General features: G+C 40.5%; 1 protein-coding gene across 2 annotated transcripts; it reads left to right on the top strand.

Annotated features, from left to right (window-relative positions):
- The first annotated feature begins 13,321 nt into the window (after positions 1-13,321).
- Positions 13,322-15,529, top strand: lsm6 (LSM6 homolog, U6 small nuclear RNA and mRNA degradation associated). Of its 2 annotated transcripts, none has more exons than XM_038713136.1 (4): positions 13,322-13,408; positions 13,852-13,957; positions 14,047-14,160; positions 15,350-15,529. In XM_038713136.1, exons 2-4 carry the CDS (start codon positions 13,864-13,866, stop codon positions 15,382-15,384), a joined length of 243 nt encoding a protein of 80 aa, XP_038569064.1. In that variant the 5' UTR covers positions 13,322-13,408; positions 13,852-13,863; the 3' UTR covers positions 15,385-15,529. The 2 variants fall into 2 exon arrangements, with proteins under 2 accessions (XP_038569064.1, XP_038569065.1); XM_038713137.1 differs by lacking the exon at positions 13,322-13,408 and adding an exon at positions 13,521-13,717.
- Positions 15,530-15,837: the final 308 nt, after the last annotated feature.

Below are 15,837 nucleotides of genomic sequence, written 5' to 3'. Positions count from 1 at the left end.
TAACCAAATTGTTATTGTAATTCAAAATAAGAATCCCAAATGCAGCATGGTAAAATTTACATTCTGATAATGAATATTAGTGGGCTAGTATTGCCTGGAGGACTTAGTTTACACACTGCTTTTGCAAATGTATACATTAAAAGTGTGCTGCTATTTAATTGTAACACAAATAGAGTTTTTAGTATGTTAGTGTCAATAGTATTATAGTACATCCAGTGTATTTATATACTCAAAAGAAGAAAACATTTCAGGCTTTTGGCTTATTATAGATACACTTCCCCCTGAAAAGTTGATACTGAGCTACCATTTCACCATGTCATATTTATAAACTATATAAAAGTTGCATGAAGAAGAAAAAAGAGAAGTAAAAGCTCCAAAGTGAAATATAGATTAGTTAATAACAATAAATATCATTTTCAAGCATCCTATATTTCAATTTGTTTTATTTCTGTCATCACCTCCTCCTACCCCCATTTCTCACATACTTAATACATGTCAGGCTTCTAATTTAAAAACTGCCTGCTGAGTTATACCTAGAATTTGTCTATTAAAAGAACAGTAGAAACGGGTACGTCGTGTGGGAACCAGTATTAAATCAGGTGGGGGCAATAAAAGGAGTCAGTGTCAGAAATATGTCCAACAATTATCCAACCCAGTGTAGTCATCTCCTCATCAAAGTTGAGAGACCAAAACTGGCCAGAGCTGAATCCTCCTCCCTCTCAGCTGGGTGTTGGGGGCTTTTTCACAGCGCAGGCTGTCCCCCACTCCCTGCTGTTGGACTCCTCCAGGCTGCGTTCTGTTGGCCTGCCGCGTTCTTTCACACCTCGGCCGTGTGTGAGGAGAGCTGTGTCTTCATCCCTCCATCCTTCCATCCTCCAGTCCTCCTCCTGCCATGCCTTCCACCCACCCCCAGTGGAGGCGCAGGAGGCTCGTTACCGTGGCAATTAGTGAAAAGCCCAAATTAGCCCTCTTGGCTGTCCACAGGTGACAAAGACACTTTGCATTTCTGCTAATTAGGAAACAGAACAACATGATTAAATGGGGCCTATCAGGAGGAGAAGTGGACAAAATATGTTCCCTAAATAGAAAAGAGTTATATATATTATTGCATCTCCTGCATGAAATGATTAAGACATCCCATTAGGTTTTTAATTTGTGGACAGGATAACGTTGGGTTGTGATACTGAATATTACAATGGTTTACAAAATAACATTTTAACAGACTTGTGTGTGTGTGTATATGTGTGTGTGTGTGTAGACAGCTGCTTTTTCTTACCTGCACCTGCAGTTGGACAGTCTATGGACAGGTGCTCTGACCAAAGAGTCAATGAGCTGCTATAACAAAAGGGTTAAATTATTTTTGGTTTCTGTAATTCTTGCACAATGTCAGTTGTGTCAACAATTTTTATATATTTTGTGGACAGCACAAAATATGCATGTGGAAAGACTCTAGACTCAAACTGCCTCAGGGAAAAAGTACTCATTTAAAGCACTACACACTATAGGTCTGCTTGTGAAACTAAATCATTGTAATGCAGCTGGTTTGGTCTGTACATCTTGAAGAAATCACAGATACATGTTTTTGTTCTGTGGGTTTCTAGATTTCTTTTATGATTTTTTTCAGATTTTTTTATGAATGATCCCAGTGAAGCTGAAATTCTTCTTTAAGCTTTTTCATACTGGATGGTTTAGTCGGTGCTAAATCTTGCTCTGTATATCCACCCTTTGCTTACTACACCACATTAGTGGTAATTAATGATAGCAAACTCCATGTAATATCAAACTCAATTTACCAGGCTGACTTATTCTAGACATAAATCAGTGTAGAAATGTAAAAGTTCTGCATCTGGTGCCATCATGTCCACTAAACATTTTCACTAACAAAAAAAAGTCATGTTAGCCTACCAATGTTTGTTTTGGTGGTGTTTTTGTTCACAGTTGAGTTTGGTCACCATGGGGAGGTCGCAGCCTGTTCTCTGACCCTGACAATGCCAGGCAGCTGAGGTAATGCTAGCAACAGGACTGTCTGCTGATAGTAGCCATGGCAACACTGACATGACCTCACTCAGGGTTGAACCTAAAGGTCATGCCTCATTGCTCCTGGTGTAAGTGCTCCAGGTCTCAAATTTCTGAGCTGGAATGCACACTATACACTATATATATACACACACACTAATGCAAAAAGGCTTTCACTGCATAGCCCTTAAATAAGGCGCAATAAGTGCTGTGCATTTGTGTCTGCTTTTCTAACTAAGTGGAGATGTAGAATATACTCATGTCAATTGGATTGGTTTTGTTTCACTTCCCAATAACTGGTGCAGGTTCCCTGCTTTGAAAACAGCTCATATTGTCAACCGGTATTATTACTACTTATTAAAATGGTTCCCTATAGTGGCACAACCGTTAGTAGGGGATAAATGAGTTTCAGGTGTTTTAGTGGAGGATGGAGCAGACTGGAGAGAGATGAACTAACTTATGTGCCTTGGGGGCAAACTGATCATCCTCCAGTTCCTCCTCCCTTTCTCTGCCTCTTTTTCTTCCTCTCCTCTATCCTCTCAGGCCCTGTCCTGTGCAGGCAAGGCTGGTTGGGCTAACGTTAGGCTCGGCCAGTCAGATGTTGCCCTGGGGTAAACAGAAACATCTGTCCCCTGCCCAGCCGTGACTGTCGCTGAGTGATAAATCCTGGGGTGGCTTGTGCCAGCGCTGTCCGGCGTGCCACCTGTCCCCCTCCTACACAATATCCCCAGCCCAACCCTTACACATACACACAAACACTTCACCCTATTTGCACTCGCCTGCCTTCATCCTGACAGTGTGACAGAAGCAGGTGGTTCACTCCCTTTTTGCCCTCTGGCCTTCTATGCTCTCGTCCTCAGTTGGCACATTTATGCAGGGAGAGAGAAGGGTTGTCGCCTCTAGCAAATACCGATGGAGAGATCCCTGTACCAGGTTATTCGACGGTGGTCCTAGGGAGCTCAAACGCTCAAAGCCGTTGTTTCCTCTAATCAGACATAGAGTCTGCAGCTCTAAGAACTAAGTTTGACAAAGGTCAACAAAATGCTCAGTGAAAAAAAAGAAAACACCAGAAAGTGCTGGAGATTCCCGAGAATGTGACTTAATGACAATGATTTTGACTTATTTGAGTTGATTTTTATGCTACAATCCCTCTGACCTTCTTGTATTCAATTGTTAGAGAAAAGCAATGCCACATACTGTATACACCTATACTTTCTCTCTTTCTTTCATGTTGTACTCTCTTGCCACCACTTCCTCTCTCTACTACTTTTACATGTGACAGAGGCAGGTGGCCAACTTCCTGCCCTTTGACCTTCAACAGTTTCCCGGCAGTAAGGAGACAGTGCAAACACACACACACACACACACACACACACACACACACACACACGCAAACACACACAGAGGAGGAGCCTAGGTTGCTCTGGGTGAACTGGGGCAGAGGTCTTGTGAAAGGCCCTGGAGGGAAGTGAAGGTCCTTCGACTCAGGGACAAGAGTTATTTTAGCAGTGCCAAACCTGACAGGCTGAATGATCGTCCCCAAAGTGCCAACAGCGAGACAGCGAGATGTACAGTATAAAATGCAGCCCTGTGTAACCCAAAACGAAGAATTGTGTGAGGAATCAGTGAGCTGATTAATGACACACCCCGTCTGAAAACAATCTGCTCTTTTTTCATTTCAAGCAGTTTGCAGTAATTTTTTTATAGAAAGTCACAAAGCACTAGGACAGTAACACCGCCACCTGCCTCTAAATCTCTTTTGTATTCCAGAGGCCGGGTGAGCAAGAAATAATTACAAAAAGTGTTTTGAACAGCTATTCATTTGTCCATCCTTCTGCCCTTGGCTGCTTAACTATCTTTTTTCTTTACAATATGTCTGAATTTATCAAGCAAAAGGCCAGTGATACATTCTTTTTCCCATTTAAAATAATATCAAATTAAAGAGCACTTCAACGCTCAAAAGTATGTTCTTTTGAGCTGTACTTTAGGCCTGTGTACATCTGTGTGTATGATTTGCATGTTTGTTTTATGCTTCTATGTGTGTGTAAGAGGACCCCTGCTGATTAATGTCACTTCACATTGTAATGGAGCGTGCTGAACATGTTCTGATATCTGTAATGTGTTACCAGTCTCAGCTTGATTTTATTGCCATGGTCTAATAGGATATTGCCACGATCACAATTTGGATTAACTTCCATATCACTGCTGTTAAACCAAGTGAGGTTTGGATGTGTGCACACAAATAATAGAGAAGTGAGGATGTCTATCAGGGTGGGCTGCTCTGGTCGATTAATTTCACATTCTGCATCTTCTTCATAACGTGCCTCTTCTATTTGTCACCACAATAGTTTTCATCATAAACAGTTAAAGCTACTTTTTCCTCTCATTGATGCTGCGTTGAGGGAGGAAACATTTTTGACCCTGTGTAAAATAAGGCACTGCTGTCTGAATTTGCTACGGGGGATACTGTACCGGCAACTGCTGTCTTTCATGATTGGCTTGCCTCTGACGCGCACTCAAATACACACACACACACACACACGCACGCACACACACACACACGCGCACACACACACACACACACACACACACACACACACAGGTATAACAAACCCTAATAAAGAGGTCTGGCATGCTTTTGTATGAACATTTTTTTGTCAGCAGGGAGCAGGGAACTCTATGCAGAGGAGGCTGCCCTTGCTCTGTGAGTCCTTTGTCTCCCTACATCCCCAAGCTCCACCTCTCTCTCAGCCAGCCCTCCAATGGGAGAACCTTCAGGTGTTGACCTTATCGGGTGGAGGTCAAAGCCAGGTCAGGGATCTGTTGCTAGGCTACCATCAGATAAGTGGCTAGGGTAGGCAGCAGTGGGTAGCTCTGTCATTCAGGGCTTGTCATGTAATCTTGTTCATTTGCAGACAATTGTCTGGACGTCAGAAAGGCTATCTGGCCCATACTGTTGTAATGAAACACATTAAAATATTAAAACCGACCATGCTGAGCATTGGCAGCACCACTTGGCACATGCCTTTTTTTTACAGTCATGCCAACTGTCATGCAGTAACATGAGCCCCTTAAATACGCTTGTGTGGTTGGCTGTGTTGAAATTTCAGACTTGGAGGAGAGGAGAGATAGAGTGATATTCATTTGGTTTTTTATTTTATTTTGTCCTGCACCATTTAATAGTTTTTGTTTTAAAAAATAAAGATCTTAATGTGCCCAGATTGCCACAATGGTGTTCAACAGCTATACATGGTCATTAATGCAATGTAAGTAGAGGTTAATATTATCTGAATCTGTAAGCATTTTTGTCATTACTGACTTGTGCACTGTATAACACAAACTTAATTTAAAAACTGTATGCCTACTCTGTAAGAAAATGCGATAACATTAATAATAAGATTAAGAAAACCTAAGAATTTCAGCATATTTATATTAGTGATTAAAACTTGGTAATTTGGGAAAGAACACCTCTCAGATCCATCTGTGTATATATGTACGTATTTTTCCTGCAAATACTGTACATAAATAAATGGATGAATTCATTCATGACTCGTGACTCATTTAGGGGTACAGGTGGGAAGGCATCTTGTTGTTGCTAACCTACAACCTTTAAATACAGTACAAAGAGTGCTACAGCAGTCTGTTTAAAGGGGGGGGGGGGGGGGGGGGGGGGGGAGGGAGGGAGGGAAAGAAAAAGAGAGAGATAGTTGTTGCATCTTCACACAAACATGGTCTGTTCTCCCACTCTGCCATTCCACCACCTGGACGGAGCTATGTGGGAGACTGCACCACACAGTGATGAACGACACCAAACAGGACAATTTCTGTTCACACTGTGGGTCATATGGAGTAAGACGGGCTGACACGGCATCTGTGTCACATCACAGGTTCCTCTTTGGTGACACCTGCATTTTGTCAATGTCACCCACTCAGCCGTTCAGGTTAACTGCCAGGTCTGGGAGAAAGTGGCCTTCAGAGGCCGTGTGAGGAGCAAGACCTCAGACAGTTAGACATAAAGAGACCTAGATAAGGCACGTGGCAATTTATCCATGCCAGTCCTTGTACTGTAGCTCCAACATGGGATCTCGTCTGTTAGATTGGCGCATTGTGAAAAGAGGTTCTCAGTGTCTGGGTGCTTGCCAGCTGACATTCCACGGAGACAAATTGAGAGAGAGGCTCCGGCAGATTTATCGGGCCATTGGCTCGCCTCAGGAATTCTCTTGTAACATGGCACTCCTGCGAAAGGGATAAAGAAATTAGTGTAAAACAGCCCCCCACTCCCACCGCACCCGTTTAGATTTCTCCTGCTACTTGTACCCCACCCCAGTATACACACACACACACACACACACACACACACACACACAAACACACACTTCCTTACTTCATATAAATGTGGATGAATACAAGATAGATGGGTCTGAGCTTCAGTCCTCTTATTTCTATGAATATTCAAGAGGGTGGGCAAGAGAACATTGCTGTATTCTGGCTGTTGAGTCACAGGTCCTCAGTGGCAGGAAGCACTACTGGTCAAATGACAGAGAGAGAGAAAGAGAGAGAGATATGCGTGTGTGTGTGTGTGTGTGTGTGTGTGGGATTTGAAAGGAACTGCTCCTGGCTGTCTTGGATATTTATTCCTCTCTAAAGCAATGAGGTGTTCGGAGAAAGAAGCCATGTTCTTAATGCTACAGTGAGAACAGGGAGCATTCTTTTGCACTTGCCCTAACAGACTATGGTCTGTGAATGTGAGAACATGTCTTCACCTCTGACCTGTTGTTGATCAATTGAGATAGATGTGATTGACTTTTTCCAAGCTGTCTAGAGAACAAGATCATGCAAAAACACTAAGGAACCTTCTTTTAAATATTTATACAACCATACATTATATACCTTGCAAAATAATAGGGATTAATTATTAATTACTGGTATGCGCATCCTGTTGGAAATTCACTTCCTGGTTTTGCATACAATAGAGGCCTAATGCTATCCCCCATATCATCTGTCAGCATCTAGAGGTTATGTGCCAAGTTGATGAACAGAGAGATTGGCTATGAAACACAAGGTGTGACAGTATTGCAATATGTTATAGTATGCAGGCAGAGCTCATCAGGAAAGAGAGGACGAGCGGCTTTGTTCCAAATGTCACGATGCATATTTATGGGCGCACTGGAGTGGCTCCTTGTATAAGCACCATTCACCATCTATCAAGCAAAACCACACTACAGTGTCTCTTTGACAAGTTGGTAGGATAGTGTTCTGTGACAAAGTGATCAAACTGGGTGATCTGCTCATGGCTTGAGCCAAATCTTCTTGTGAAATTGTCTGTCATTTTGACAGTCAAGACAATAAAGCATGCTGAGGTTAACAAAATGTAATTATTAGTTACAGTGCACACAATTATTTTTATGACAGGATGCTTCAAGGCAAACTTATCCACACAAGCTTGTCATGTTGCTGATAATAGTTTATTTTAAGGAATGCTCTTCTTTCTTCCCTTATGTGACAAAAAGGAACACAGGATTTGGAGCTTTAAAATGCATGCTCTCCTTGCCTCAGATTGATATATAAAAGGGACGTGAGAGAGGATAAGGTGACATGTGAGGATGTCAGACAGAATGACAGACAGCCAGATATAAGCAAAGCCCTCAGCATAAGCTCCACTGAGCTCCCTTTCCACTAAGGAGGCTCTCATGAGAGTTGTGTGCTGGCTGGCTGCGCCTGGGCCACGTAGCACAGGATGGGCAGTCTGACTGTCTGTCTGCGGTGCCACTCCTTGGGGAAAGAACATGGCTCCAGGGCTGTAGCTGATTTGAGATGGTCCCAGGACTAACCCCTGGGGGACACCAACCAGGCAGAATTGCTTCTCTGAACCTCTCTTTTCAGGCTTTCGCAAGCAGTGGTGCTTGGTGCCTGTGGAGAGACGGAACAAGAGGAGGGCTTTCATCTTGACTGTGAGCAGCTCAGTGGATTTCCTCCAAATTACAGGGAGTGATTACTTCCCACCTTGTCTGCCTCGCGCCACCCCCTTCTCTCAGCATGGGGCCTCCAGGCAGCCAACCGCTGTCAACTGTCAGTGCTCACAGCTGACTCATTAAGCGGAAGTTCAGCGATGTGTCATTGGCACAGAAATAAGAAAGAGCAAAACCCAAAGCAACTTGTAGGTAATTTACCACTACTTATAAATGTCCTTTCTTCATTCTTACAGACTATGACCAAGGGATTCAGAACTAATATACGGCATCTATAGTGGACAGATCTGCCACCTGCTTTGGTGAGCACTTTTGCTTCTGTACAGTCAAATGAACAGAGGGCAACCTTCGAAGGAGTCATAAGAGCTTTGAACAAGTCAGCCATTTAAAACAACCGTGGGTGCTACAAAGGCAGTAGATCCAAGCATCAAGCCATGCAGCTAAGGTTTCCTGGCCCCCTTTTGATGGAAGAAAGGTTTCCCATCACTTCCAAGCTATTACCTCCATACAGTTAGGGATTACATGGAAGCAAGAACAGGGACACTCTGTCTACCAATTTGTTTTTTATTTGAAAACTCCCCCAAGCTTTTCCATTATCTTCTCCATATCAAGCTTGACCTGAAGAGAAAACGTGGCTTCAGAAGGGTCAATGCAGTCTAGACTGTCTCCTCATCCTGCACAGCTGACCCCCACCTCCACCCCAATCCTGCATATTGCTTTAGGATACAAGAGGGATGCCCCCCCGCATTCCCACTCACCTCGAGCCTCTGCTGCCTTTGGTCCAGTCCCCTATTTCCCACCTACAATAGCATCTCCCCTCACCATAATCTTTCTATTCCACTAGCCTGCCCCTCGGGGTTAAGGGGTTCGGAGATGGAGACAGCATTTGTCTCTCAATTGACAACACTACTGTTGTCCTTTCCTGCTGACCATTCTGGGAGCATTTTTGAAGAAAAGTCACTCACTTTTCCAGACGTCAGTGTTTTAGACATTTTTGAATTAAGTTTAGCATCATAGTGCTGATGAGTAGAAGAACCAGAAAGAATAAAATAACTGATTGAGGACACTAATTATTATATAATTTATTAGCAATATAATATCATACACTGGACAACTACTGATGCTGCTAATAAACCTAATGTTAACACTGATATTACCACCACTGTTAATTTAACTACTGCTAATGAACTACTGGACACCTAACGAATGTCCAGTATTCACTCTCTTTTAGCTTTGTTTTGGGCCTCTTCCCACTCCTGAGGGAAATGTCTGGCTCTTTAGCTGCTAAATGTTCCATTATGTTCACCAGCTAGTGATGCACTTTGTCAGTGTGCTGTTTGGTGCTGGGCAGGTAGTGTACAGTGGGTTTTTAGAGTCTGAAAACACCAGGCTGTTACAGCTGGAAACAATGCTTATGATAGCAAGACTCAGCCAAAACAGTAAGGATGCGGACCGTAAACCCACAAAAGTGAGCTAAAAGATGCTGAAATGCTTTGCAAAGCTGGGGGAACTGCACAGTCGGCTAATAATTCTCTGTGGGTTTGTCCCAAGCAACCCCCTTTGATCCACTGTTAAATAAAATAAATTACATATAGCAGATTTGAATTAAAACATTTTAATTACAAATAATGAAAGTAAAACAGGCATAAACTGCAATTGCTATTTATTAAGACAGAAAAATACATTCAGTAAAGCAACTGGAAACAAAACAGGAACATTTGCTACATAAAAACACCTTCAAAAGAGTGACATATAAGTCTGAGTGAACACAAATTTTAATAGTGGAATTGTAAACAGGTCGTCAGAGGAAATTTGTATACAAGTTAATCAGCCTAATTACTAGTGATAACAAAATAACTTCATACAGATCATTGTCAAATAATACATTATACTGACTGTCATCCATCAGATTGGTTAGAGCTAAAAGCCAAAACAAAACCTACTAATGCTAATGTATCTAACTGCTATTAGAGGGAATGTAAAAAAGGCTTGGCATTTTAGAGGTGTACTCCTACGCACTTAAATTCTAAATGATGTATAGGCTGCAGAATGTGTGGCCAGCATTGACATCTAATCTGTGGGATGTGAGGTTGACGATGATTTTAGACCACAGTGTCAGTGTTTAGAATTAACCCCCATTTCAGCTGCATTATCATCTATCATTGGTGAATTTTCCACAGGTTACAAGCTAAACACACTTATTTTGGGGCTCCTGGACACTCCGATTTGTCTGTGATTGCCCAGTTCAAGTTCTCATTGCCCATCCGAGTACAAAGCTGCATATTTAAACATCTGCATCAAACACCAGTGAATACGTAGCCTTGGTCGTAAGTTTAAGTTTTATTTTAACCACAAACTTTACGACCTGGGGAAAAAATGATCACATTATTATTACATTATTGTTTTTTTTATTGTATTAAGCAATCAAATTATGGGTAGTTACATTAGGTGCATTCAGGGACAGAGCTGCGTAATAAGTGTGCCACATTTCAATTAGCAAAAAGCCACTTTCCATTACGACTAAGGCCATGTCTTATGATAACAAAAGGACAAGTAAATGTAAGTGCACAGAGGTCATTTTTGAAGGCAACAGAGATAAACTGTGGGATTTTTTTCCTTTCCAAAAACTTCTTTCAAAGCAAGCAACAAAGAAGGGAACGGGGGACAAGGGGGAAAAAAATCTTCATTGAATATTCATTAACCGGTGCCTAGGTGTATACATGGCTCTTAACCACTCTTGTTTATGACTTAAGGACTTGTAGTACTGACCTTAGTTTAACACAGCAGCAGATACCAAATTAACCTCTAGCCTCCACAGGGCTAGCCATGCCCTGCTAACAAGCAACCTGTCTAGACACACAAGAAGTACTTTATGATTTCACCTCTCACAATCCCTCTCTCTCCCTCTCTCTCTCTCCCTCTCCCCCTCTCTCTTTTTCTCAACCTCTCTGTCTCTGTTAACATGTACTGGCACATCCTCCTTCCCTCTATCCTCTTCTATCTTTCACCTCACCATTTCATCCCTATTTCCCCCCTACACCATTTTTCATGTACCTCCCAGGCTGTGCAGTGTTTGGGTCATGCACCCAGCAACCAGAGTTTTATCAGATGGTGGACTTTCTCTTATCCTTCACAGCATACCCTGGCCATAGCAGAATAAAGTAATAAAAAGATCTGAAACCTCCAGGATGTTTGGTTTCAATTACACTGAGAAACAAATTTGAAGATACTATATTTCAAGTTGAATGTCCCTTTAAAAATATAGAACAAGATTAATTAATTATTATTATTATTATTAACTAGCTTTTGACTGTAATTACTATAGCAATATCGTATTGATATGTATTAAAGGAATTACCATAAGCAAACAATCATACAAATGTGAAATAATAGATTTCAATTAAGGTTAGTGTCTAATAGCTGGGGAACAAATCTAAAAATCAGACAAATCTCGCACAAATATCAGGGCATTTTCAGAATTATTATAATTCCCCCAACCCAAAGCAAAAAGTATTCAGTCTATCATATATGTAAAGTGTAGTATCCAATACTTATGCATTTGACTCATAACAGTTCAAAATAGGACTGTAGCAGCAAGACAGAGGGTCAGTGACCTTTGGGGAGGTGTTCTACGGGGAGAGCAGTGATTGGTGGTTATGTAGGTTGAAGGAACTGAACCCTTCTATAGAATTTGACCTCTAACCCCTTGTTTTGTTACCTCAAAATAGTACTGTACCCTTCTATGGGTTTGACCTTTTACTTTGCAGACTTAAACCCTTCTATGGTACCTAACAGATACCTAAACATTTCCTATATAATCTATGTTTGATGTACAGAGAGACAGAGTGGTCATCGGGCTGGGTCACTCTCCAAGCTACTGCAGAGCTTGTAATTGATGCTGAACTCTTCGATTTAATAAACTTTTATGATCAAGAACAGTGTCAAGCGGGTTTCTTCTCAACACATCATTGCAGCATTATTGTTCGGACACCACAAAAGCATCAAATCATCACATTTGAGAATCTGGAAATATATAGAACTTTTGCTTGAAAAATGACTAGAACAATTTATCAATGATCAGAATGGTTGCCGGTTAATTTTCTGTTAATAGATAACTCAGTAAATCGACTAATTGTTGCAGCTCTATTGTACTTACAGTCTGCACATTGCTCTTCTTGCCAGCAGATTATACCTCAACTGTACGTCCTGTGACCAACTATCCAGCAGCAGCCAGTTTTCATCAAGACTGTTAAAAGTTTGCACAGGTCCATGGAGGCTGTACTGTAAAACTAGTGCAGGAACTCAGGAACAAAATTCTCTCTCAGATTCTGTAGATCTGTGAGATTCAGTGCATTCCAGGAACTACTTTGATTAATGTACTATAAGGACGAGTAAAATGTAACATTAGCATCTCTCATCTCTCTATATTAAAGTTTTACAATGAAATTGTCATATTGATGTGTTAAGGTTCATATTTCTATTTAAAATAATGAGTAAAATTTAAAAGAGCTGTGTCACAGCACAGTACAGAAAAAACAAAACGTGTCAACATTTAAACTTTTTGTGTTTATTATGTCATTTTATCAAGATGATGTTGTGTTAATTATTACAATAGCGATTCAGTCCATATTGCCCATTTCTATAGCCTATGTTTGTTTTATTTTTATTTTGTTGTTTTTAGCTGAAACTGCCATGACTACTTATTTTTCAGGTAGTGAATTTGTATGTTTTTAATAATGATTTTAAACAACCTGCAACTAAAATATATATTGCTGTGGTCCTGATCCCACAAGATTACTAGTTATAACTGAATTGAAAATACAAAAAATAAAAAAACACACAAATGACCAAATACGAAAAGGAAAGAGTCTGTTATAGATTTTCCTAATGATATGTCCATTTGGAGCTGGGATTATAGTGATGTTACAAGTACAACCCCAGGAATAGACTATTTGTACTAACAATATTTTAGAATACTTACAAATCAAATGTTCAATTTAATACCATCTTATCCTCTCATATCTAACTTTAGAAAGAAAAAAAAGCCCCAAATGTGATATCTACTTGTGCAGTGTACATAAAATTACAGGATAATCTGCATATTACAATGGGACTGTGATGCAAATCTGACCTGTTGACTAAAAATGTGAGAGAGAAATATGTACATAGATAGACATGCATAGACTGTGTTCGTCTCTATAACCAGCTTGGCTAGTGTTCTGTCTGTCTAGTTTTTTTTTGTTTTGTTTTATATATACAGTCTATAGTTTTGACAGATGTCACCCATAGACTGCTGCCTCACACAATCTGTACTACAGCGCTGTTTAGATTTTTGTCCTCGCGCAGACGCCGTATAGTACACGCCTCTGATTGGTCAATCCGCGGTCCGTGCCTAATACAATCGTTTGGAGTTCGTCCATCGGGTAAGTGAAATGCTATCAAACATGTAGCTACTGTTAATAATTTTAAAACAAAAGCAACTTTCTCAATGTGACGTGCGGTTCATATCGATTCCATTAAACGTATACAATTTACTTACAAGGATAACGACCCTCTCACTTCATTAAGTACAAACATATTCATAAAAGAGTTGGCAGTTAGCGGGTTAGCTTCACGAATTAGCTATCAGCTAACGCTACTTGTCTACTAGTATTAAGCTAGGTATTACTCACTACGTTAGTGTTTGGTCAAATTACAAACCTTACTACGTGCTGCCACATGTAGTACTTGTTGTAAGTAACCCCTACAGTTACATTGAACGCAATCGAGCATGCGCTAGTTAGCTGGAACGATGCTAATGTTGCTAGTTGAGGTACACAGCGACCATAACGCCTAACGTCACTGTTCTGTTCATCTACCATTTCAGATCAGAGTTAAGATGAGTCTAAGAAAGCAGACGCCGAGTGACTTTCTGAAGCAGATAATTGGGAGACCTGTGGTCGTCAAACTGAACTCTGGTGTCGACTACAGAGGTAATGCAGCTGGCACCTCAACTTATCCACTTATTTCTCTAAAGTCGTTTGAAAAGTCCAAACACTGCACATGCATGGTCTGTCTACAGGTGTCCTAGCCTGCCTGGATGGTTACATGAACATTGCCATAGAGCAGACTGAAGAGTACGTCAATGGGCAGCTCAAGAACAAGTATGGAGATGCTTTTCTGAGAGGAAACAATGGTGAGAGTCTCAAATATATACTTATATCTCAAATTTCTAGATATTTCAGCACTTCAAGACATGAGGAGGTCCATGGTTCTTGTCACGATCCTTACATGTGTACAAAGGTTTGTCTTATACAAGTCTATATGAGGGACTTGGGTTACAGGAGTGCTCTGAATAAGTGTAGGAGTAGTCGGCTCATTCAGAACCACTCAGGGGAGGTCTGGAGTCTTGCTCTCTCTCGAAGAAAGTTTATAGACACAACTTTAACTTTACTCTATACCTACACATCCATGGTTTCATTGTCTACAGAGAACAAAAGGGAAGCCAAGTTGCAAGCAATATTGTGTAGGCTTTAAATTGGCAAAGATCAGTGGCTGAATATTACCTGGTATTTTACTTGTGTCCAAACAACGGTATACTGTGGGGAACTTAAAGCAACTGACATCGGGAGTTCTCCTGCTTTTTTTCCCTTTTGTCTGCTGTCAATCTTTAATGAATAAAGGATTGTATTACGTGTTTTTTTTATTATATGTACTGTATTCACCAACAGTTGCTTGAAAAATCTTTTTTTTTTTTACTTGAGTCCTTATCTTCATCCCTCTGTATAGGTTGTCCTTAAACCAGCCATGCATTTGTATTTACTGTGTGATTCCCTCTTGAATGTGAGTCATGCTGGCCAGTGGAGTTCTCAGTGTGATCAAAGGGCCAACAGCCAAACATTTGGGCTATTTTAGTCTTAACAGAGAATGTAGATTTACAGTTTACCTGGCTGCTTTTCTATACAGTCTACAGCGTAACACCAATTTTTGTCTTTAACAACTCTAGGATGAGAAATTTGACCTTTTTAATTTTTTTCTCCACAATGAGATCTGCTTCAGTGGGTCAGTGTGTCCCAAATCTGTGACTTATTACTGCTCTTTTCCACATCTTTTTACTAATGATGTGCTACAATTTCCTTCATTGTTTTATAACTTACATTTTAGATCTCAATATTCTCAGCGATTTATTACAGAGATCTTTGGCTTCATAGAGTACCCTTTATTTCTGGAAAGCTCAGGAGTTTTTATGTGATGCATGATCGCATCAAATGATGACACAAGAAATGATGTGTCAACAACTTTCAAATTGGTCTGACATGTCATTGTGTTGCTCAGTGATTATACAGACTTAATGTGTTTTTCTTTGTCTTCCTCTTTCTCCACAGTCCTGTACATCAGCACCCAGAAGAGGAAAGTGTAGTGAAGATCATTCAGAATTTATTATTTTATTTTGCCAGTGTTTGATGTGTCAGTGGAAAACTGCCCTATGTTTTTGGTTATGTAAAACTTGAAGTCCTGAATGTATGTTTTTTTGAATACGTTAATAAATCCTGAGTTTTGATTTATTTCTGATTTGGTGAATATTATTTACACATTTTGGTGTTAAAACCAAAAGGGAATTGGTATTTGTATAAATGTCAGTGTAGGGTCTGAACAGAATGATTTCAACAGGTCTAATTTTGAAAAACATTGTCATTCTTGTGAGGAGATGGAGTTCATATTGTAATATCTTGTTATTTCTTTCTTGAATATATCAGGCTTCTGCAATGCCAGTGGGATTGTAGCAGTGGAATTAAAGATGGGTGTTTTCTGGCTAAATCATTCTCAAAGTTTATCCCTGGAGCAAGCAAATTTACCACTGTTTTACCACAAG

This window comes from Micropterus salmoides, unplaced genomic scaffold, assembly GCF_014851395.1.
Source record: "Micropterus salmoides isolate LMB-PRFRI ecotype aquatic unplaced genomic scaffold, ASM1485139v1 Ms_hic_scaffold_12, whole genome shotgun sequence".
Lineage (NCBI taxonomy): Eukaryota > Metazoa > Chordata > Actinopteri > Centrarchiformes > Centrarchidae > Micropterus > Micropterus salmoides.
The sequence above is the reverse complement of the archived record's forward strand: the minus strand, read 5'-3'. Positions and strand labels throughout refer to the sequence as shown.

Excerpts from the sequence above, each read along its gene's own strand:
- lsm6 (XM_038713136.1), top strand. The coding sequence starts at position 13,864 with ATGAGTCTAAGAAAGCAGACGCCGAGTGACTTTCTGAAGCAGATAATT. Across the intron at positions 13,958-14,046 it reads CTCTGGTGTCGACTACAGAG|GTGTCCTAGCCTGCCTGGAT; the intron begins GTAATGCAGCTG and ends GTCTGTCTACAG. Across the intron at positions 14,161-15,349 it reads TTTTCTGAGAGGAAACAATG|TCCTGTACATCAGCACCCAG; the intron begins GTGAGAGTCTCA and ends CTTTCTCCACAG.